The sequence below is a fragment of the Nestor notabilis genome, unplaced genomic scaffold, assembly GCF_000696875.1.
Source record: "Nestor notabilis isolate BGI_N333 unplaced genomic scaffold, ASM69687v1 scaffold9935, whole genome shotgun sequence".
NCBI classification, from domain to species: Eukaryota; Metazoa; Chordata; class Aves; order Psittaciformes; family Psittacidae; genus Nestor; species Nestor notabilis.
The window spans coordinates 1-24,089 of NW_009928840.1; the positions used below are offsets into that span (position 1 = coordinate 1).

General features: G+C 50.4%; 1 protein-coding gene across 1 annotated transcript; it reads left to right on the plus strand.

Moving 5' to 3' along the window:
- Window positions 1-1,232: 1,232 nt before the first annotated feature.
- On the plus strand, window positions 1,233-12,193 carry NCSTN (nicastrin; the record flags this gene model as incomplete). Its single annotated transcript, XM_010014708.1, has 15 exons — window positions 1,233-1,356; window positions 1,755-1,873; window positions 2,907-3,052; window positions 3,232-3,382; window positions 3,782-3,891; window positions 4,672-4,824; window positions 6,198-6,302; window positions 6,469-6,546; window positions 7,135-7,304; window positions 8,504-8,606; window positions 8,878-8,973; window positions 9,488-9,575; window positions 9,707-9,858; window positions 10,162-10,374; window positions 11,512-12,193. Coding segments are annotated over 15 exons (1,931 nt in total), but the record flags the coding sequence as incomplete, so codon positions are not given.
- Between the last annotated feature and the right edge of the window lie 11,896 nt (window positions 12,194-24,089).

The following is a 24,089-nucleotide window of genomic DNA, read 5'->3' on the forward strand; positions in this document are numbered from 1 at the left end:
GCTCCTGGCCTTGCCCGGGTCAGCGTTGCTCTTGTTTGCTTCGCTGTTCGCCCTCTTTTCCAATCCTGCTCTTGTGCTGCTGGCTACACTGACCTGTTTCTGCTAAGTTGAGGGGGAGAGACCTTAGAGAGGTCTTCAGAGCCATTCCAGTAGCGTTTTGAGCCAAGCCAATGCTTCCAGGGGTACAAGGCAAAGCTGTGAGCACTGCGGAGTGCCTGAGGGGTTAACAGGGGATGAGAGTGAAGGAGTGATAAGGTGGCACCTGAAGGGGGTTTGGCTGAGCTGCTTGGGCAGTGCTATTATCATCGGGGGGGGGGGGGGGGGGTGTCATATTGGAATGGGGAAGGCAGGACTGCATTGTGGAAATCAATTGTAATTGAATTGTAATTAAAAGTTCGATAAGGGAACCCCATTCAAGCAGTATTCTTGGCTGCTTTTCTGCGAGTCGGTGTCTTGCTCATTTCCCGTTCAGTTTTGCTTCCACAATGAGCCACTCCCTGCAGCAGAGGTTCTCAGCTGCCGCTAAAGGGCAGCACTTGGTCTATAGATAACCGAGGGTACAAGGTTCTCTGTGTTCTCTTCCACCCTGTGTGTGAGCCTGGTGTTTGGGCAGACAGCCATACACAGCCCTGCCTTCCTGCTTACTGTGTTGGGGAGCAGAATGCTTGGTTTTATCCATAGCCTCTTATGAAGGCACTTTGTCAGTCATCCAATTTCTTTGGCACAGGGTGGAATCACAAGGATTGATTTGCTTTGTTGTTACCCTCCTTTGCTGTCCCAGTCACAACTCATGCTGAGCTATGATTTACCATCTTTACTCTTTGCTGAGGGCAGCACTAAACCGCTTGTGTGACTGTGGTCATTGAGGCAAGTGCCTTTCTGTCTCAGGGCCTTGGTTTCCTTCTCTCCTTCCTTATTCTCTTCAATCACAAGAGACTTCTAGTGCTTATTTAGCTGGAGGTCCTTGAACGTGCTTAACCAACAGATGCTTCCACCACAGGAGTGTTTATTTCTTGATCTATGTCTTCAGCTATTTTGATTTCCCTGCTAAAAGCCACTGTTCCTTTTTCTGTCCTGCTCTAGCCAGATAGTGCCTCTTCACCAAATTCCTTCCTCCAGCCCTGTGACTCATGAGCTGTCCTTCCCTCAAGCCCTTAGCAGCACACTGCCCTGCTGTTCCAGTGTTGCTTGGGGTGGGAATGAAACATAAAGGGCACACTCTCTTCCCACAGCCTCCATCAGTGGAGACACGGGGGTGATCCATGTGGTGGAGAAGGAGGAGGACCTGAACTGGGTGCTGGCTGATGGCCCACACCCACCCTACATGGTCCTGCTGGATGGGAACCTCTTCAACAGGTTGGTCATTGTCAGTTTTTATCTTCCCAGGGTGATGGGAGCCCACAAGAGCAATGTGGATCCCTGACGTGGTGATGGAAGCATCATTTTTCAAGTGATAAGTGGCAGAATCAGCCCTGACTGACTGAAGTGTAGTGACATTGAAATATTTGTGGGTTTACTGTGGGTTAAAGAATTGATTTCTTCTTAAAGAGGCTGCTTTGCTGTTAGAGCTCTGGTCTGTGCCAATTCCTATGCCACATACATCACTGCAGCAGTTACAAAAGTTCATTAAACAACATGATTAAGATTGGTCACTTCTCTTCTGGGCAGAGCAGGAAGGAAGGAGCTGAACTTCTCTGCTTGCTGCAGAATTCATTGCTGAATTCATCATTTCAGTTGTATCTTCTTTCTTCCAGGAGGGTAATGCAGCAGCTGAAGGGAACCTCACGAGTGTCTGGCCTTGCAGTGGCCATCACCAAGCCAAGCCCTCCCCAGGGATTCTCTCCTGGTTTGAAGTGCCCCAATGATGGGTTTGGTAAGGAGATGTTAAGTCTTTATCCTTGTTGGGGGGAAGAAAACTGGTGCTTTTGTGTTGTGTGGGCCAAGAGGTAAAAAGGATAGCTGAAATTGCAGCTACATGTCAATATCAAAATAGTGTTTAGAAGAACAGGCTCAATATGTTCTTTTCAAGTAGTTGGTGTGAGCTGGAATCTCATAATTTCCCAACAAGAGCTGGGGCAGGAGTTCAGGGGAAGACAAACAAGTGTTAAACCCGACCAAGGCTTGTGGTAACTTTGTTTTTAACACATGAAACTTGTACTTTGTCCACACCTGATCAGTAAAGCGTCTTGTGTTGGCATAGATGTGTGGAGTGTGCATGAACTTCTGTGTCCTGGCCAGTTTCTGCTTTCTAAAATGACACTGTGCTTCTCTGAATTCCCCCTGTGCTCTCTCTTAGGTTTTCATCCCACTATTTCTTCATGCAGCAAATTTGCTCTGTTACATTTTGCACTTTGAGGGGAGAAGTTGCTCCACCTTCTGTAGTTCACACACAGCTTTCTGCTGCACAGGATGCCCTGTCCCCTCCTGAGATGACTTTGGTATGCTGGCATTTGTCCTGTCTCTGCCTCCACGCTGTTTGTGCCACATCGAGGTGTTCATGTGGCAGCCACATTACAACTGCCACAGGGTTACTTCCAGCACATGATGAGCTCAGACACTGTGGGTTTGTATGTTCCTCCTTTTGAAGTAGAATGTTCCTCTGTGTGCCTCCTCCACTGTCTCAGCAGGTGATAAATGCTCTCTGAGTTCTCCTGCCAGCCTCCTGGCATGGGATGGCTCTGAGCATGCACGTTCCTCATCCTCTCAGCGTGGCACAATGCTCTATCTCTGCCACTCGGCTACATGCAGTGACCAGCTCCATCTCTCCAAGCTATTATCAGCTGGTTCCTCAGCCCATAATGCTGCTCATTCTGGATTTGCTGCTATTCTCTCAGCAGGCCCTACCTCTCCTGCAGTCTTTTGTTCTCTTGCAGCCTCAGATTTGCCCATTTCTTTTCTGTTTCCAGGTGTCTATTCCAAAGACTATGGCCCTCAGTTTGCACACTGCAATAACACCGTGTGGAATCCTGTGGGGAGTGGGCTTTCGTATGAGGATTTTGACTTCCCTATTTTTCTCCTCGAAGATGCCAACGAGACACAAGTTATTAAGCAGGTACTTCCTCAGTGAGCAGGAGAGGGGAACTGCTGCACAGCTTAGGAAAGGGGGCACAAGTTTTGTTTTCTCTCAGCTTAGATGTTGAAATGTGGAGTAAAAAGACATCTGATTTTCTGTGCAGGACACAGTGCTATTGCAGAAAGGTTCATTTTGGAATGATTTTTATTTCCATCCAGTGTTATCAAGACCATAATGTCCCTCGTGATGGATCTGGCCCTGAGTACCCTCTCTGTGCCATGCAGCTCTTCTCCCACATGCATGCTGTCACCAGCACTGTCACCTGCATGAGACGCAGCTCCCTCCAAAGCACCTTCAGCATTAATCCAGGTGAGCAGATGCCTTTTATGTGTTGTTCCCCCCAACAATGTCCCTTATATAATCCCCCACCCCCCTGACTGCCCCTTATATTCCCTCCCTCCCACAGCCCCTCATTTCCCACCTTTATACCTCTTCCCCTTAATTCACCCCTTCACTGCCTTTATTTATTCCCTCCCCCCATAAGGCTGGTGCTAAGAATCCCAGGGGAATACAGTTGTGTAAAAGAAAGGAAATTTGGGAGTGTGTACATGCACTGAAATCCTGCCCCCTGCCAGTGGCTTTCCTGGGGCCAGGACTTCACCCCTGTGGAGCAGAAACTCATAGATCCACTGAGCTGACCAGAAAGCTCATTTCCCACTGTCACTGCTGTAATCTCAACTTGGACAATGATTTTTTCCTGATTCCTAGAGGTTGTCTGTGATCCTCTCCTTGATTACAACGTGTGGAGCACCTTGCAACCTATTAATTCCTCTGGGAAAGTCGATCCTGAGAAGGAAATTATTATTGTCGCCACACGAGTAGGTACCTCCTGATCCTGCTTTGTAGAGCATGGAATAGGATTCTGGAAAGATGTGGGCTTTGAGTCTTATGGGAACATACTTCTTTTACATAGGTTCATTTCTTCCCATCTTCCAAACCTTTTAGGCCTTGCTGGCTATTGTGTTTCTGCAAGTACAAGCCTTTTAGTTGATGGGTTTACCTATTTTTTTTGTTTCAACAGAAGGACATCTGCATTTTGCTGCTGTCTTGCGTGAGGCTTTTCTCAGTGTTTTGTTCACTGATGGAACAAGACAAATAGCAATAGCATGTCTGTTGGGCTTTCCTAAGACACTTCACACTCTTACAAAGTGTCACAGAGACAGCATGGTTGGCTCATCTGTATTTTGGGGGGGGGAATGAGTCACATGGAGATTTTGTTGTGTGACAGGCAGTGAGTCAGTGTGAGAGCTGAGAATGAAGTTCACTTCCCCATCTAGCAGTTGGTTTACAGTCACTTTCCAAGCTCCAGTTCAAAACTCCTTTTTGTCACCATCCTGGGGCCTTGTGCTGGAACGGGGTGGATGTTGGCATTAAGATGACACCACACTCACTAACCTCTGTTTTCAGGACAGGGCTCTGAGGCCTCAGGACTGCCACAGCAATGCTGTTGGTATTTTAAGTTTCATTAAGCAGGGTGCTTTGGTTCTTCCCTTATCAGTAGGATGAGGGGGATAGGAGTGGGGTGATAGATTTGCTCTCCAATGCTCTATTCTTCTGTCTATGTTCACATTTCTTACGTTTCCTGTTTGTGCTTCCAGATTGACAGCCACTCCTTCTTCTGGAACATTGCACCCGGGGCAGAGAGTGCTGTCTCTTCTTTTGTGACCCACTTGGCTGCTGCTGAAGCCCTTCACAAAGCATCAGATGTTCATTTACTGCAAAGGAATATAATGTTCACCTTCTTCCAAGGGGTAAGAGCTATGGCATTGCTCCACCATTTGGCTTGTTCCAAGAGATCAAATCAGCCCTTGGCTCCCTGCAAATGAACTTTTACCCTACTCTTTGTGCAGAGTCATTTGTCTGCATCCCCACACCGTGCTTCTCTCTGCTCCCCCAGTGAGAACAGGATCTTAATTGCACTGGGATAACAACAGCAGATGGAGCTTCCAGTGGGGGCAATGGTATTCTGCCCCACAGTTCATTTTGGATGAATGACTCGAACTTTGCTTTCCTCCTGTCTCTTCCCAGTGTGCCTGTCTGTGTGTCTGCTCCCTGCCTCACCCCCATTAGGGATGAACTGCAGTGGCCAGGCTTGAAATTCTGAAATGAAGCCCAGAAAAGGGGTAGATTAAAAATATATGTGTTGACAACAGCGAAATGCAGCTCATTTCTGAGAGCCCAGCACTGGAGTTGGCAGCTGTGGAAAAGCAGAACAAGCGTGGGGAGGAGGGACTGATGGCCAACAGCTGATGTTCCCCTCAAGGCATCTACACACTGATGGCTTCTTTTGTGCAGCTTTGTGAAAGTGGCTCCCACAGCCCCATGCTGTGGCTGTGTGATTCCCTTCATTCACCCTCCTCGGTACATCCAGCCCTGGTCACGATTTCTCTGGGGGAGACCCAGCAGACGGAGGGAATGGACATTCTCTGTCATGCTCCCAGAATGGAGGGGGGATGAGAAGACTTGACTGTAAATTAGTCAAGGGGAAAGTCTCGTGACTGCCTCTGACTTCATTGCCTGTCTTTGTCACGGGGATTCTCTTAAGGGCAGCTCTTCTTCCCCAGCTCCTTGCAGCTCCCTTGACAAACTTATCCAGCCTTCACTTCCTTATTTTTTTAGGGGAAACAGACACCCCTCTTTCAGGAAAATGTTTAATTCCTGGAATGGAGAATTCCCTTTTTCTCTGACTTGCTGTACTCCTTGCTAAAAACCAAAGAGGATGGCTTATGCCAGAGTAAAGGCTGTGTTAATGCTTCTCTGCTGTTACAGTAACAGTATCTCGCTAGATATCAGTGCTCACTTAACTCTGACTTGGCCTCTGGGCCAAGTTTGTGGAATTCAGTAGCTGTCCCCTGGGTTTTTTTGCTCAGTGCCTTCCTTTTTCCCCTTTGCTTCATCCCTTTCCTACAACATACCTTTGTGTTTGGAGCCAGGCACAATGGAATATTTACTTTGGTTTTCCAGTGTGTCGCAGCCTATGTGAACCTTCAGAAACACTTAGGGCAGTAGTTGCCCCTCAAACTCTTGGGTTTGGTCCCCCTCAGCCTCTCGGATATTGCTGGTAGTTGCCCCAGGCACATATCCAGGTGATTCCTGTGTGACTGGATTTTCTTTTCTGTTGCAGGAAACCTTTGATTACATTGGCAGCTCACGAATGGTGTATGACATGGAAAAGGACAAGTTTCCTCTCCGCTTGGACAACATTCATTCATTTGTGGAGTTGAATCAGGTGTGGGATAACTCAGGGGACCTTTTTATTCCCTCTTTCTCTGTGATAATTGAGCTGGGCTTTTCCCAGCCAGCCTTTTACTGGGTTTGATTTTTCCCTGGACTGAACTTGCCTCCTCTGCAAGACTCAGCCATATACTTATGGTGGTTTCGTTTTCTTCCTGAAGGTGGCTCTGAGGAATGACTCTGTTTTATGGATGCATACAGACCCTGTCTCTCGAATGAATGAATCTGTTGATGTACAGGTAACGGAAAGCAATCTGTGTGGTTGATCTTTAGCACATTGCAGATGATCAGGATGTGGATCTTTGTGGATCTGCTGGAGCGAGGCCAGAGGAGGCCATGGAGATGCTGCGGGAGTTGGAGCAGCTCTGCTCTGGAGGCAGGCTGAGAGAGCTGGGCTGGGTCAGCCTGGAGAAGAGAAGGCTCCAGGGAGACCTTAGAGCAGCTCCAGTACAAGAAACCTGAGAGGGGCTTTGGGCAAGGGCTTACAGGGACAGGACAAAGGGGAATGGCTTGAACTTGCCAGAGGGGAGGCTGAGATGAGCTCTGAGGCAGAAGCTCTTCCCCGTGAGGGTGCTGAGGCGCTGGCACAGGGTGCCCAGAGAAGCTGTGGCTGCCCCATCCCTGGCAGTGTTCCCGGGTGGGACAGAGGGGCTGGGAGCACCCCGCTCTAGTGGAAGGTAGCCCTGCCTGTGGCAGGGGCTTGGAGCTGGAGGAGCTTTAAGGTCCCTTCCAACCGAAACCATTCCATGATTCTGTGATGTTAACCTTTCCAGAGAAATAACACATCCAAAAGGGCAGCAGAACAGTGCTGGTTTCTCTTCTTTCAGGTTAGAAACTTGCTGGGTATCCTGAAGAACAGCAGCCTGGGAGCAAATGTGACTTTGCAGGAAGCTGGATTCTCACAGCCTCTTCCCCCATCCTCCTTCCAGCGCTTCCTTCGGGCCCGGCACATCCCTGGAGTAGTCCTGACTGACCACAGAACCACCTTCCAGAACAGGTACTTGCTTCTCCAGGCTCGGCAGGGCCAGGCTGGCCTCTAGCCAAAGGCAGTGGTGCCAGCAGAGGGCACCTGAGCTCCTGCAACATGCATGTGTGCTCCTGCAACATACATGTGGAGCAGCACAGGGGGAGAGAGGAGCAGACATGTGCCATGTCATTGAACAAGCACAACATAATTATTCTGACAAGCGAAAGAAATCCAGTTTTGTACAGAAAATGTTCCCCACAGCTGGCTGGAAGCCAGAGGTGAGCAAATGGCAACTGAGCGTGCCTAAGCCTCATCTGTTCTTCCAGCAGCTAGCTGCCTTTTTTTTGTTGTTTTTAATACAGCTTTCTATTTGCAATGGCAAAAAGCCCCAGGCATTGGAAAGAGCACTTGCATTCACCCCACATGACCCTACTATGGTGTGTTGCTTGGAAGACCCCCTGCTCTGCTTCAACTTTGGAGTGGGAATGTGGGGTAGAAGATAGAAATACTCCTCTCTCCTCTTCCCTGAACTCTCCAAATTGTCCCTTTCCCTCCATTTTCTAGTCTTGCCTGCTGTCTCTGAGACTTTTGGTAGCAATCAAGGGGAAATAGCTTCCCTTTCACCTCTAAATCTGCACTGCTTTAAAGGGGTAAGAAGACCTAAGCTGGGGGAAAGCACAGCTTGCTGCTGTGGGACCTGTGTTTGGACTGGAGATGTCAGGTGCATAGACCATGTGTTGGGTTTTTAGCCCAATTCCCAGTTCAGCTGCGTGTGCCTTGGTGGAAATCTCTCCCGGAGCTCACTTGGAATTCCTCCCGGAGCTCACTTGGAATTCCTCCCTGCCTTCAAGATAGGGCATTAATAAAATCCACTGGCACGACTTGCAGCAGAAGCCCTTTTCCCAGGAGCTCTTGTGCACGGGCTGTCCTTGCCTCAGTTTCTCTACCCATTTAATAGCTTGGGCTGTTGCCCACCTGAAAGCTAATCACAGCCTGTAAATTGCTTGGAGATCTTCAGATGGGAGAAGCTGTGGAAGGGCCAAGTTCATTATAAAGCCTCATTAAATGCTTTAAGGAGTGTGTGGCAGGGCAGTGCTTTGGCAGGGCTGTCTCTCTTGCTCCCAGGAGACTGCTCCCACTGTTTGCTTTAGGCACACTCTGAATTGAATTCCATGCCCTGTGGTTTCTTTCTGCTCCTCCCCAACCTCTGTTTGCCTCTTTCTTTGCAGATACTACCAGAGCATGTACGACACTCCAGAGAACATACAGATGCAATACCCTGAGGGGCTTAGCCCTGAGAAGACCTTGGAGTATGTCACTGATACAGCCAAGGTTCCTGCTTCCCATTTTCTTTAGCTGCTGTACCTGGGTCAGATGGAGCTTTGGGTAGGGGTGGATAGAAGCAGGCTCATGGGGAGGAAAGCTATTTCCAAAAAGGGCAGAAAGAAGGTGGGGAGTGCTTTGTACAGTGACAAAGGCAATAGCTACTCAAATGCTAGCATGATGTGAGGGTTTTGATGGATGTGTAGATCTTGGCTTGCTCTCCTGCGTATTTTGCTGGATCTGCCTATCTTGGTTAACACAGAGCACTCTTCCTTTGCAGTCCCTGGCAGAAGTTGCCACAGTGGTCGCCCGTGCTCTCTACCACCTTGCAGGGGGAGCCAACACCACCTCTGCTGTTCAGGCAGATCCAAAAACGGTATGAGCAGATGGGATTGAGTCCCTGTCATCTCTGATGAGCCCTCACGTACTTTCCTTCTGTCTCTGTTTAGATGTGTTTACACAGCATGCTGTCCTGTCTGCCTCAGTGAGGGCTTTAACTCCCCTCTCTGCTCTTTCCTCACCACAGCTGAGTGAAAACCCTTTCACCCCTCTCTACTTCCTCACCTGATCTCAGGGCAGACATTAAGTTTCAGGAGCCCTCTACAAAACAGAGCTCCTTTATCCTTGTCCCACAGAGCAGAAGAATAACCTGAGGTGAAATGGCAGTGTGTGCCACAGGGATCAGCTCAGGAGTTGCTGGAGCTGGAATCAAACCCAATTTTCATAGCTTATATGAAATCATATACAGTCGTGACATACAGCTTCTCCTTTGCTGTGCTCTTGGCCCCTGTAGGGGGAAACATCTGTGAGCCAAATAATCTTGAGAGATATAGCTGATGAGAGGCTATTTTCATTCCTCTTTGTATAAAGCAGTTTCCATCTCTTCCCAGGTCTCTCGAATGCTGTATGGCTTTCTGATTAAAATGAACAATTCCTGGTTTCAGTCCATCATTAAACCAGACTTAAAAGGAATTCTGGGTAAGAGCAACACAGGGCAGAAGAATAGGGTCTGGGTTTGACCCCATATGTTACCTGGCAGCTTTCTAAAATGCCACATTTGTCTGCTCCTGGCCATCTCCCCGCCATTCCCTCTTCTCCGACTGCTCCAGGTGATGTTCCCCAGCACTATGTCGCTGTTTCCAGCCCTGTGAACACTACCTACCTTGTGCAGTATGTCCTGGCCAACCTCACGGGTACTGTTGTTAACTTCACCAAGGATGAGTGCCTGAACCCTGAAAAATCACCCAACAGTGAGACAGAAGTAAGTAGCCATTAGAGAGACATTGGTGACAGCCAAGCTTTGGTGGTTTCTGCTTTTGAGGAAAGCTGCCTAGGAATGCTTTCCATTGCTCGTAGTAACATGGGAGAAGTGGGAAACTCCAGCAGGGAGGCATCCTAATGCCCAAGGGCAGAGGAAGAGCAGGGCTAAAAGATCCCCTTACAGCGAGAACAGGCAGTAAGTCTCTTTCTCTCTCCCCAGAGGCACAGGTAAGGTTTCAGGACAAGGGGACAGTGGTTATTTGGTGGCTGTTTCCTGTCTCTTACTCTGCTGTTTTCATTGCAGATGTATGACTATGCCTGGGTGCAGGGTTTCCTGGATCCCAACTCGACATCCCGAGTCCCCTACTGTGTTCGGTCAACTGTTCACCTAAGCAAAGCACTCTCTCCTGCCTTTGAGCTGAGGCAGTGGGGCTCTACAGAGTATTCCACGTGGACAGAGAGTCGGTGGAAAGAGATCCGGGCCCGAATATTTCTGGTTGCCAGCAGGGAGCTAGAGGTGAGTTTGTATATGTCTGAAAAAGAAAGCAGAGGAAAAGATATGACTGGCTTTAAAGAGCACCTCCTGACTGCTGGAGAAACAGCTCAGAGTTTGTTACAAGATCTTGTGGGAGCTTCTCTTTTAAGAACAGGCTGTGATCCTGGAAAAGGAGGTGACCAAAAACGTATCGCTGGTGATCATCCTTCCACCTCTGGCTATTTGAGGGTTAATAACAGAGTCACTGGGACTGAGACTGTGCAGAATAATTAAGAGTCCCATGAGCAGGCTGAGCTCTGTGAATAAAAGATAGAGGCATGGGAGTTTTAACCCCTTCTCCAGGCACAGGGAGTCAAGCCAGTGAATCTGGCTGTTGTTTTCTCTGATACATGACCCAGATTGTCCTTCCTGCCCTTTGAATCACCTCTTAACAGCAGAGAAATACGTCTTCAGTAACCTTCACAAACAAAAGCTGGTGGTGGTTCAGTGTCTCAGGTTCTAAGCAGCCCTTAGCTGGGTGTGATGTGGATTAAGTGCCAGCAGAATAAGAGTTAAGCATACAGTCACACTGGGACACTGTGCCTGTTTTGATGCCCTCTGGTTGGCTAGTAATGATGTCAGACAGTCAGGACAGCCTTAGGAGTGCACAGGATGGCATCATCATGGCTTAACAGTAAGCCACCCAAAGGCCATGCAAGCCCAGGCAGTTGTTGCATCTCTCTGGTGGTTATTTGAAGTCTGAGCAATTTAGTTCTGTGGCACTGGGCCTTTTGAATGCTGCCAGGCAAGCCCAGAGCCCTGCCTGTGGCTTGGCGTGTTACAGGCCAGCAGGCACTGGTGCCCTGGAGATGCAGTTTGACCCTAACCATTCCCAAAGTGTTGACCTGATAGAAGAGGTACTGAGAGAGTTCTAGTGACTGCTCTGTGGGGTCTGTTCTGAGGTATCCCCATCCCTGGTAGTGTTCAAGGCCAGGCTGGACGGGGCTTGGAGCAACCTGCTCTACTGGAAGGTGTCCCTGCCCATGACAGTGGGTTGGAACTAGATGATACTAAGGTCCTTTCCAACCCAAACCATTCTATGATTCAAGGCAAATTCTGTGAGGTATTGCAGGATTGTGTTTGTAACAACAATGCTGAGTGTTTCTTCTCCCTTCCTAGATAATCACTTTGGTTGTGGGCATTGCCATTCTGGTCTTCTCTCTCCTGGCCACCTATTTCATCAACGCCAAAGCAGATGTACTGTTTAGCATCCCCCGGGACCCTGGGGCTGTGGCTTACTGAAGATGCTCTCAGGGTTTGAGAAGTCTTAGCCCTTGGATTACAACTGTCAAACATAAAGCTACACTGGAATACCCCTGTCTCTGGATAGGGATGCAGATGGTTCTCTCCAGAACTTCCACGCTTGGGTTCTGGGTGCTGAGCTGTAAAAGCATAAGAGACTTTCCCAGAAAACCGTGCCGACCAAGCCCTAAAGAAACTGTGACTGAGAAGTTCCCAAAGCCTTTCTTTTTAATTTGTCTTTACTTCTGAGCAACCTGAGAGGATTGGTCCTGTGCCAGTGAGATGACAATGTGATGGATGTGTTCCTTAAACGAAGGCAAGGTGGAAAGGGAGAAGGTGTTTTCTCTGGGATGCATGTGGACCAGTGGATTTCCGTGGCAGCACATGTTGCCTGTTCATGTCCCAACAGTTGCTGTGAACCTGTGTATATTCCAGTGCACAGGTTATGTTAAACAGATGATTAGATGTAAAATGTCCTTTTTTTAAATGGTGCAATATTTTCTGGGGTTTGTATATATATAAATAGTTCCATTTAATTAAAAAAATCTCCACATACAAAGTTAACCCATTGCCTGGTTTGTCTTGGTTGCTGCCAAAGGACCAAAACCACTGGGTGTTGCAATATGGTCTCAGAGTTTTGTCTCATTTGCTTTGGGACTCATGTTGAAACTTGAAATTCTTTCTCTAGCTGGACAAAAGAAAGACATTGTGCCATCAGACACGATAGGATGTTAACTCATTGTTGGTTAGACTGTAAGCACCCCAAGGCAGGGATGGCTGTTCATTCCAAACAGCACTTTGTACCACGGTACCTTGATCGTGGTCAGGTCCTGGGTGCTGGCATAATAAACATGTTTTTTAATGATGCTCACACACTTCGTTTCCTTCAATACCATGGCTTAGTGCCCAGCAAGAAAGAGCTCTCAGGGCTGGTGGTTGTGACTGACCAGGCACTTGGATATTCCTGGTTGTTTCCTTTGTGTGAAATTCACTTGTTGTTCAGCAGATTTCAAGGTGTGATAGTGCTGCTGTCCAAAGCCAGGAGGGAAAAAACAGGGAGAGGGGATTAATTCCAGAAATTGGAGCCTGCTAGCACTGAAGGAGACCTCGCTTTCTCTTCCCTAGAGGATAGGGAGGGCTTACTGTGTTCAAGTCTTTTCTCAGCTAGGCATACACTCTGGAGTTTTAAAGTCACTCACACCTTCTACTTTCAGTGCTTCCCTGAGGGAGGCTTTTTCCACATGCAGGTGCATCCCACTGCCAGGAAACTGCCTCTGATCCTTGGTGGAATGTTTCTGTGCCTGATTTCATTTCTCCTAGCGATGCTGAAGAAATTGATCTCTCAATTTACATGGAGATGCCTTGTCTTTACAATAAGGATTTTCATAGCCTCTAACTCCTAATCTTTGGCTTCATTCCAACTTTGGCAGAACAAAATCCCTTCCCCAAAATTATTCAAGTAGGCTCTTTCTGTATATGAAACTACATGGGGTGAGATGAGGACCTCACGACAGTGTGTGGGCTGGCAGAGGATTGAGTAGAGTATGTTTTGCCTTCCCTAAGGTAAGTTCATTTGGGGCTTTTTATATATCAAACTGCAAATGCTTCACTCATGGAGCAGTGCTGTGGGGAGAGATAGTGGGGTTGGTGACGGCTGACCAGCAAATTGGGTTGATATTGGGTTGAACTTAAACAGGGAAAGTTCAGGTTGGATATAAGGAAGAAGTTCTTTACAGTGAGGGTGCTGAGGCTCTGGCACAGGATGCGCAAAGAAGGTGTGAATGCTCCATCCCTAGGAGTGTTCAAGGCCAGGTTGGACAGAGCCTTGGGTGACATGGTTTAGTGTGAGGTGTCCTTGCCCATGGCAGCGGATTGGAACTAGATGATCTTAATGTCCTTTCCAACCCAAACCATTCTATGATTCTATATACTCAGTGTTCTTGATATCATTTTCATATTAAAACCACATCCTTTCCATACTGCTGTCTCTCCTGTCTTAAATCTAGGTTCTGTCCTTGGTTTTTTCTTTTCCCTGAAGGCTTCTGGATCTTTTTCCCCTCCAAACAACCAGAAATCAACCGGTTTACCACTCTCAGCCCCATTTTCCTCTCCCAGCTTTTTGTTCAGAGCTGCTCTCTGGCGAGGAGAACAAACAGCTGCCTCTGTTGTCTGGGCCTTGGATGGCCAACAGGTCTCCCCTGTGGACAGCACGATGAGCAATGCTCCTATCAGTGGCTGACAAAAGGAGGGGAGAAGCAAAGGGGGCTGGCTGGCAGGCACTGCAGCAGAGACACATTTCTCCTGCTGCTGCCAACACTGGAGAACACTGTAAGTCTTTGATTGGCAGCCCAAAATCTACCCTGAGCTTGGGGTTTTCGTGTCCCTCAAACTCTCCTCGTGCCAGCAGTGTTGCTGTGCAGAGGGGTGGAAGGAGAGGCAGGAGTCAGAGGTGTTTCCAGTCCTCCTGGCTGTGTTTTGCCATGGTCAGTGATTTGTTTTGCTCAGCTGGCTTTTGATGATGAGGCTTGTGCCATGCAGATCTGAGCCTTCCCCCCATGGGGAATTGGGCCTGAGGGTTGGAGGGAAGGGGGCGGGGAAGAAATAGGATTGTGGGGTTCATCTGGGAAGTAAATGAGCTACAAGAGTGAGTCCTAGTCCCTGGGTTTCTCTTCCCTGTCCTCTCCAGAACTGCAGCTCCCTCCCCCTTGCAGTGCCCTTCTTCCACCAGTGACATGGACCATGCTACTGCTCTTTCTCACAGGGGTGAAGGGATGCTCTTGAGACCTTGATGTGAACAGTGCTTGAAATACAAAGGTGTTTTGTTACAGGAAAGCTAATGTTGGTGAAAGGAACTGCTTTTTGTGTCCTGAACAATGAAATCCCATTTTATACGGAAGCAAGACCATGCAAAAAGGCCTTTTGTTCACCTGCATCCCTCTCCCCATCATAAATGGGGCAAGGCGGGAGGAATTGGGATCTCTGTGACCTATTCAGTTGTTTAGTCTCGCTCCTGATCTTCAGACAAAGAGCTGACAGTGGATTTGGGCGTGCTCCTTCCCCTCCCCTGGGACCAGCAAAGCCTTTGCTGCTTTTGTGTACGGCTGCTAAATCACTGCCCCGTAGGGAGCTGCTGTCTGCTGCCTTAAGCCCAGAGTTAGTGTCTTAGCCCTGAAAAGCTCCCTCTCAAGCCATCCTTTCCATACCTTCAGATTGAGCAAGTTGTCTGCACAAGATACATGTTCCCAGTTTAAAATGAAACCAATTTGATGCCTTGTGTATCTTCGTTCATAACATAGAGTAGCTTCCTTTGGTTTGGGGCTGAGTGGCATCTATTTGGTCCTGCCCATGCAGTATAACAGCAGCTGTCCTCAGCTGTGCAAACCTTAAACTTGATAACTCCCCTGATACACTTTTCCCCAACACTCCTGAGGTTCTGTGCATTAATTAGAGCATCCCTAATGCTAATAAGCCACGGGGAATAAATGCCTCTCAGTACATTAATCATAGAAGAGTTAGGGTTGGGAAGGACCTTAAGATCATCTAGTTCCAACCTCACAGCCCAGAAAGTCAACTGTGGACTGGGCTGCATCAAAAGGAGCGTGACCAGCAGGCTGAAGGAGGTGATTCTGCCCCTCTACTGTGCTCTGTGTGAGACCCCACTTACAGCACTTTGTGCACTTTGGTGGCCTCAACATAAAAGGGACTTGAAGCTGTTGGAGCAAGTCCAGAGGAGGCCACAAGGATGAGCACCTCCTGAATGGAGACAGGCTGAGAACATTGGGGCTGTTCAGCCTGGAGAAGAGAAGCTGGCGGAAACCTCAGAGAAGCTTCCAGTGTCTGAAGGGGGTTATAAGGATGCTGGAGAAGGACTCTTCATCAGGGACTGTAGTGACAGGACAAGGGGTGATGGGTTCAAACTGAAACAGGGGATTTAGGTTAGATAAAAGGAAGTTCTTTACTGTGAGGGTGGTGAGGCAATATGGAAAGTAGTTTGAGTATTGCTTAGATGTAGATCTTTGTGATAGGAACGGAATTACTGAGTTCTGAGGAGCAACTATGGGTAGTTAGGTGTGTGCTGGCTCAGTAAGGCAGAGCCTAAGTCACGCTGGCTGACAGTGCAGAGCCAGTGGCTGACGTGACCGAGAGAATTCCCCCATTCAAAACCCATTTGCTTTGATAATTAGGAAAGTTTGCATGGGAAATTATGCAAACGATATGGAAAGCAAAGAACTTTCCTGCTTTGTGTCTGCTTGTCTCTGAAGCAGAGGCTTGCAGCCTGGCTGCATCTTGGTCTAGGGAAGGGATGCGGTGAGCATCGCTTGGTGTGTCATGGCTGGTCCAAGAGGACATAGTCCAGCTAGGAAACAAGACATGGGAATGATCTAGAGATGCTTTTCTGGCTTCAACAGATTTCTGCTGGCAAACCTTCCTGCAGTCATTTAAGATACTCTCCCAGCTGACAGAGGTCACCATCTCTCTAGCACAGGCAGCAGAGGAGACAAAAGCTCACTCCAGTTTATCACAGTCAAGTTCAGGCACTGGGAAAATGCTCTCTTCTGACTCCTAAAGACTTTGGCTTCTTGCTCCAAAGCACGAGTACTTGAATTTCTTCCAAAACAGCTATGTTTTGAAGTTGGTTTATGTCATTCCTGGTCTAACCAGTTCTTCCTGATGCTTATAGATGCTGGACAGCTTTGAGTTCTGTCCAAGCACTTGGCATGTTGGCATCTTTTAGGCACTGAGTTCAGCAAAGTTTAGTGGGATGGAGGCTCTGCAAACTCTCCCCTGCTCAACACTTTCCCAAAGAAACAAGGGAGAAAGGAGAATGTGGCTGAGCAGCCAAGGGCAAATTCACCTGCAAGAGATGGAGCCTGGAAGAAGCAAGCTCTGCAGCCCTCTGCCAGGGGAGAAAGAAATGATGCAACTTCCAGCAGATCTTGCTGAGCTGCTCCTAAACATAACCAGGCCCTTGATGCCAGCAAGGGCTGGGGCAGCTGCTCCCAGGGGCTTTGCCTGTCTGCAGCTTGTGCTGTTTTGCTCTCGAAGGTAAAGGCTGCAGCTCTGTGCCTGTTCTCATCTCCCCTGCCCAGCTCCAGTGGATCTGGTGCTGGAGGAGAGCCCTGGAAAAGATCCAGCTGGACACTGGAACCACCTTTCCTGTTGTGCTTAAAGGGAAGTAATTCACTACCTGGTGCTGGCTCTTTGGGCTGCAGTGTGCCAAGGCAGGGACCTCTGCCTCCCTTTCGTCCCAATGCTCCATGATTGACCTCCAAAAGCACCCTTTGCCCCGTGAGAAGTCCTATCCTTACCAACAACCCCATGGAGCTTCCACCCATGCCTCCAGTGCTCAGATTACCCCAAACCTCCAGCTACATCAAAGCCAGACAAGAGTTTTTGGGCAGTCCCTGGCTCCTCTAGCTGAGGAGGGCAGCTGGCACATGCTGTCTCTGTCATAGAGCCCCCAGGCATCTCACTGAGACACACACGCACGCTCCCCCCTTCATGCACACACATAATTTGCAGGCATCAATTTCCTCTCCTGTCTCCCCACACAACTCAACCAGGGATTGCTGCACAAAAAGAAGATGCCACTGACTCTCTTGACCTCTGAACTGAGCTGCCTCGAGGGAGGCAGAGGGCTGGGGCTGAGCCCGGAGAGGAGGGTTTGCAGCTGCCCTTATGCCCTGAGGGGGGAGACATATGGGGGTGACAGTCAATGAGACAAGGAGAAAGGAGAGGAAATGGGTGTTTTCTTAGCGACCGGCCTCCCAGCTCCTGGGAACTTTATGGCTTTGGAATATTAAGAGGCAGGAAAGTTAATTAATACCCAGAACAAAGCCAGGGCTCTTTGGCTTCTGGGAGAAGGAAGCAGTGGAGGCAGGAAGAGAAAATTGGTGTTGTCTGAAATACTTGGTTTTCTATGTTTTATCGTAGAGGTGAAGCCCACAGCGGGGGTGAAGGGCTTGATTTTTGGAGGGCAAAGAAAGACAAAGGGCAGGAGGGTTTGTTGGCTGAGCTATAGGAACAGCTCCCATTGCCTTGTTCAACCTGGGGACTGAGCTTCAACACTCCAGGGCAGTATTTGTGGTACTGTGCTTCTCAGACTTGCTATTTCCCTTCCTTGAGGTGACACTTTTGCTACCCACATACTGTACTTCCTCCCCTGTTTGCCCAGGTTCTGCTGCCTCTCCCATTCCCAGCACTGGAGCTCAGGCTTTGTGCTTTGGGCAGTGGTGCTGCAGCTGGCTGGAGTCACGTTGTCCCACATGGACCATCCTTCACCCCTTGGCTTCTCCCTGAGGCTCAATATTGCAGAGTGGCTGGGTTCAGCTCCCAGCTCAGTTGTTGCCTGCCTGGTATCTAGCTCAGGCTTTAGGGAGACCGAGGTGTTGCTCTACACTCTGCTCCAAGGCATATACAGGCAACCAGACCCTATTCTCACAAGTGACAATTGCTTAGGCACAGATTGTTCAAGGGAGAGCATTTAGCTTAAACTCCCAAATAAATACATGGAGAAAACCTGTTATCTGCCACAAGAGCCACTCCTCTGCATGCCTTTGAGATGGCTCTGAGCTGTTTGTGCTGAGTACTTTAAAGGCTTCTGAGCTCTGTGTGCCCTGTACTTCGAGTCCCTGGGCCCGAATCCCTTCTTTGCCTATGTAGGCTGGCAGGTCTTTGGTCTGTGGACCAGTAAACCTGGATACAGACATAATAGAGCCTTTGTATGATGCTGGTGTCTAAAGGATGCATCAAGTCCTGTGTCCTAGTGCAGTGCTCTGTCCAATAGCCCATGGTCACTCTCCAGTTATCCTGCTGCCATGATGGTTGACAATTGCTTTCTGTGTCCTACCCATGAGGAACAGTGAGGTCCAGCAGAAGGAACAAGGCAGCTTAGCTCAGGACAGCAAGCAAGCGCTGTTGGCTGGCACCCAGCAGGCATCTAAGTCCAACATGTGTTTAAAATCAGAGGATGACTACTACAAATAGGGAGTGTAGGAATTGCCAGGCTTGATCACAGCCACGGTCCATCTCTGCTGCCTCACACAGAGACCAGCGCCTGCTGCTGCTGGGGAAGACACAGGCTCCGTGTCCCTCATCCCCAGCACATGTTCCGTGCTGGGTACCACTCAGCTGCCTGCCCTGGCTGTGCTTTACCTTGTCCTCTCTCCGTATGCAGTGAGAACATCAGTCAGATCTCACCACCACCATGCCTGTGCGTCTGTCCATCCATCTGTCCATCATCCAACCAGTTGCATTCCTGGAGAAAACACCACAGCTAGAGAAGGAGGAAGGTAGTTTGGGGAGATACTGATTCAAGCTTGTTCTTCCCCACCCTGCCTTGTGCAGCCCTGGGCCCCTGGGGCTCCATCCTTTCATCTCCAGCCTCTGCATGTCCAGCCTGAATGCTTGTATGTGGTGCTATTGCTCAGAGGAGGTAGAGGGTGAGGCAGGGATGGAGGATGCTGCTTAGGACCTAAAGCGCTCTGCTACCCAGGTGATCTTTCCCCAGTGCCAGCACAGTTTTAACAGTGAGGTTTCTGGGGCTAATCAAGATCGACATACAAACAAAACAGCATCTCTGCATCTCACAGCCAGCAGAAAGAGAGAAGCAGATGGGCTAGGGGAGGCAGGGAGCTGCTGCTAAATGGATTGATGGAGAGGCCTTTAAGAGAGATGGATTTGAGAGGGAGCCGCTGGAGGAAAGGGCCAGGGCAGCCACGCTGTGAATGGGGCAGGGGCCCAGGGAGATGATGGGAAGGGAGAAAGGCCTGCAGATAACAGATGGATGGACACAAAGACTGGAAGGGAAGAGAGGGACAGATGGACAGGCAATAGAGAGAGTCAGGAGAAGAGAGGGATCTGGACATAATTAGATTGGATCCGATTATGACAGACTCGATTAGAGCAATATTATGATCAGGAGCTTCTGTCGCTATTTGGCTTTTAGGGGGGAACAAAGCCAGAGAGCACGTGTGGAAGGGGGACAAGCAGAAGCAAAGGGAACCGGGAAGGATGAAAGGAAGGGGGCTCCTTGTGAAAGCTGTCAGTGGTGGTGGTGACAGATTGTCTGGTTATCGAGCACCGGGGCCGTCTGTCACCGACCGCTCACAAAACCTGCACTCAATAAAAGCCAGGGAGACAAAGGCGAGGAGAAGAGAGGAAAGGAGAAGAGAGGAGAGGGGTGATCAGAGCCAAGAGCTGCTGTCACAGCCAGGAGAGCGTGCCCAGGGTGTGGGGAGAGCCACGAAGGTCAGGGGCTTTCTGCTGTGCGTTAGGGACACGCACCAGCATGGGTGTGCGTGTGAACGCAAGTGCTAAGGGGTGCTAGACCTTGCTCAGCCACCTACTCGCACACACGTGCCCTCTGCAGCCCAAGTTTGCACATGCACTCGCTTGTGCACGCACATTTGTATGTTCTAACATGCTTGCCCCAAAAGGCCTAAGTCCAGGGTGTCCTCACCCTGGGTGAGGATGAACGTGGTGTCCCAGTGCTTCTCCAGTGTTGATCCAAAGAGCTTTGCTTCCTGCTTGTGGTCCGTGAAAGGGCCGGTAGCTGGAGCATTACCCAGCTGAGTGTCACAGTGTGGTCAGTGAACCCTTGTGCCTGGGCTATGGCTGTTTGTGGCAGGAGCATGCTGCAAACCAGACCTGATGAAGCTGGCATCAGCCGCCTCCACAAACCACCTTTGTGCATGGCTGGACCAAGTGTAGAGGCATCAAAGGTCAGATCTCTGATGGCTTGGCTGTGGGGAGAGGTCCAAAACAGGTCTGCCAGAGAAGACCTTGCCATGAACGAGCAGCTGGGTGGCCACAGGAACACGGGGTGCTCAGCATCTTTTGTTCTGCAGAGGGTCCTTGCTGGAGAGGTGGAGTGCAGTCCCACCATGTGGATGAAGGTACCAGCTGATGGGCTGGAGCAGTAATGCTCCCCAGGGACTGTGTCTTTCCAGTGTTTGGGAGTTGGGGCAGGGATCTCCTTCCAGGTCTTCTGCTTCTTGTTTGAACACGCAGCTCCTCTCTGTAGAGAAATTACCAGTGTGTGGGCCTGCTCCAGGCAGCACAAGGGTTAAAGCTGCCTCTCTTCCCCGACAAGCCCAGGCCAGTGTGGTCCCCAGTGGCTTTGTACAATATGTCACCTCATCTCCTGCCAAATGCAGCCTCTTCTCGTCTCTTTTCATACCTCCCGTGCCCTCCCTGCACCACACGGGAGCCCTGGAGCAGCAAACCCAGCTCGGGTCCCCCCGGCCTCACATCACAGCTCCTGATCCCTGAATCTTGTGGGTCGAGGTGGGCAAGTCCTGGAGGGCTTCATCTGCCTTGGATGGAAATGCCACAATGGACCCACCTGGGTGCACCAACCTCACAGGTAAAGCTGAAGGTACCAAGAGGTTTTAACAAGTTGTCCGGGCTCCCACTGGAGCAGGGACCAGGGGGGATTGCAGCCATGGAGGGGAATACTGGCTTGGATTGCATAAGGGTCTTGAGTTTCTCACTCTGCCATCACCTTCCCACAAGACCTGTGGCTGTGGCTTCATTTCTTCCACCTGCTGGTCAGCTCTGCAAGGCTCTGTGAGCTGTGTGTGCACAGAGCCTTGGCATCAGGGCTGTGTCCTGCCTGGGATACTTCCCAGGGACAAAGAGAAACCATTTTCCAAGCTGAGGGATATTCCCAGATGACATCCTCCCTCCCGGCAGTGCAATATCTGGATGCTGACAGATGAAGGGGCCTTTGCAATAACAGCTCTTACCTGCGGGAGGAGGAAGGCTTTGAGTCTGCCTCATGCCAGGGCAGAGTTAAGGTGTCTCCCGTATGAGAAGTGTCACTGTTAGGTGCTTGTGTCACTGCAGCCAGGCAGAGAGGGCTGGCACCAGGTTGTATCCCCTGCTGTGTGGGTAAGCCGGGCAGCTTGTGTCCCACAGAGCGCTGTGCGTTGCTCCTGAAAGGATCCAGGGTGGGAGGGTGGATCTGCCAATGCTTCCACTTGAGGCACTGAGAAGAACTTGACTTGGAGGCTACTGAAGGGAGCTGGAACCTGGATGCGAGGCCAGCGCGAATCAGACCTGGTGTCCCCAGGAGTCAGCTCAGCCCCGCTCCTTCCCTCCCGTCCTCCCCACGCTGGGCCCGGCAGGATGCCCGGAGCATCCCAGCATCAGCTGCGGAGAGAGGCGGGGCCCTGCTGGCGTCCTGGCAGGGGGAGAGGAGCTGCCCTGGGGGTGGGCAGGCGAGATCCAGACGGGAACAGAGGAGTACAGGGGGCGCGGAGTGAGGAATAGCCACAAACAGCCCGTCAGGCTTCCCAGGGGAGATGGGGATCCAGGCGGAGCGCAGCGGGAGGAGGGGATGTGTGTGCACAGGCAGAGGGATGCGGGGTGTGCAGTGGGCTGGGTGAGGGGTGTGCAGACCCGTGTGGCCCTGCGTGTGGTGCTCATGTGCCCACACGTGTGTGTGATGGATGCATGAGGCATGCCATGCATTCCCCAGGCGTGCTGTGCACCGCGCACTGAGGCTCGGGGCGGATGTGGCGACTGTCATGAGCTCATTAGGCGAATATTGGTTTCTAATCGGTGCCATAGCAATGGTGAGGCAGGCTCCTCACCACCACCTGAGCCCTCTGCCTCGTCCTGCAAACTCCGAGCCCATCTGCTGCTTCCTGCCATGGGCTGGAGATCACCCAGGTGATGCCAATGCCCATCCCTGGGCTTTGCCTGGCTCAGGGAACCAGCCCCCAAGGCTTGGGAGGGAGGCAAAGGGGGGACAAAACCTCTAGTTCTCAGTGGAAGGAGAAGATGGAAGCGGGAGGCTCCAGGAAGCAAACTGCAGGAGGGTTGGGGAGGGAGGTGTGTGTGTGGGATGGGGATGCAGGGATTTCAGAGCAGGGAGTTTAGTGAGGACAAACCAGAGCGGATTTCCTCAAGAGGAAATTCAGGATCAGAGGTAGAGACCAGTTCTAACCCACTAAAGGGATCCTTGTTTCGTGGTTAAATAGAGGATTAGTGTTTCAGAGCAATGCCCATGTATTCTGGGTACTGCTTTTTTTCTCTTTCCTCCCCAAACTTTACTACAGGTGAATTCTACAGCAGCTCCCAAGCAGGACCTTTGGGGTAGTTGTTGCTGCAGGTAGAGTCTGTCTGGGAGCATCCACCAGTACTCGCTTACCCCACACATGTGCCCACGGACCCCTGCATCATGCAGCTGTGTGCCCGCAAACGTGTGTTCATGCCAACACAGCACAGACATGCACACCCACAGCGCGGCTGTGGGGCTGCACATCCCTGGGAGCCACTGGGAAAGCTGTCAGTCCCATCCTGCTTCTCCTGCCTTTGCTGCTCCTCATCCCACCCCGGCGCAGGGACTTGCCTGCCTGTCTCTTCCTCTCCCCTTTCCACATTCACTCCCATCTCTCTATTCCTCCTTTATGAAATATGCACAGAGAACAGATGTCGCCTTCTCCCCGAGCACCCCCACCCTCCTCCCTCCCAGCCCACCACCTCCATCCACCCTCCAGGACCACATCCAACCTCCACCTCCCTCCTCTCCCGAGGGCTCCAACCTCCTGCACAGCCAATGGCATTCCCTCTCTTCACTTTAATATTTATGAGGGGGGGAGCACCGGAGCGGCCAATGAGGCAGCCAGGGTCGGACCCAGCATGTGAGGCTGGGGTGTATATATAGCCATGGGGCACATGCCTCCTTGGGGTGTCCATTTCAATGTGTGGTGGGCTGCTCATGCTCCTGCCCAAGGAGTAGCATGCCTGGGCCCCAAAGCTTCTTGGGGGGTTCTCCCTGACCCCCCAAGTCCATCCCAGGGAGCAGGACACATTGTGCACACAGGGGAACTTTCTGCCTCCTCAATGGATGGATGAGCCAAGGTTCCTCCCTCCCTGGATTACCTGAGCTTCATCCTAGAAGAGAAAAGCTGGAGCCTGGGAATGGTCATCAGCTTGGGGGTAAGGTCCTGGAATGGGTTTGTAGTGCTCTGGATGTTGCTGCGAGGTTTGGAGGTGCTTGAATGGGAGTGTGGTAGGTGGGGAGAGGGATGGTGAGATGAGCAGCGTGGTCCATGTGGGAAGATCCATAGGGAAGGGGGCTCAACTTTGACGTGAGGTTTAATACACAAACCCGCGGATGCATCCTTTGTTTTGGGCTTGGTGATGGCATGAGGGATTTCTGACCAGGAAAAAGAGAAGGAAGCTCAGGAAGGACCTGAAAGTGGGTCCCAGATACTCTTTGCATGCCCAGGGAGTCTTCAAACATCGTTACGGCTCTGGTCTGGAGTGCAGGGAACAGGGCAAGCAAGGATATGGGACATTTCAGTTCCCATCAGGCGTTTAAGTGTTACTGGGGTTTTGCTGGAGGCAGGGCTGGAGCAAATGTAGGTTTAAAAGAGCTTCTTGTGATAGATGAATTTAGGAAGGTGACAGTTTACAGTTCCTCTGAAGGAAAGAGGGATAAA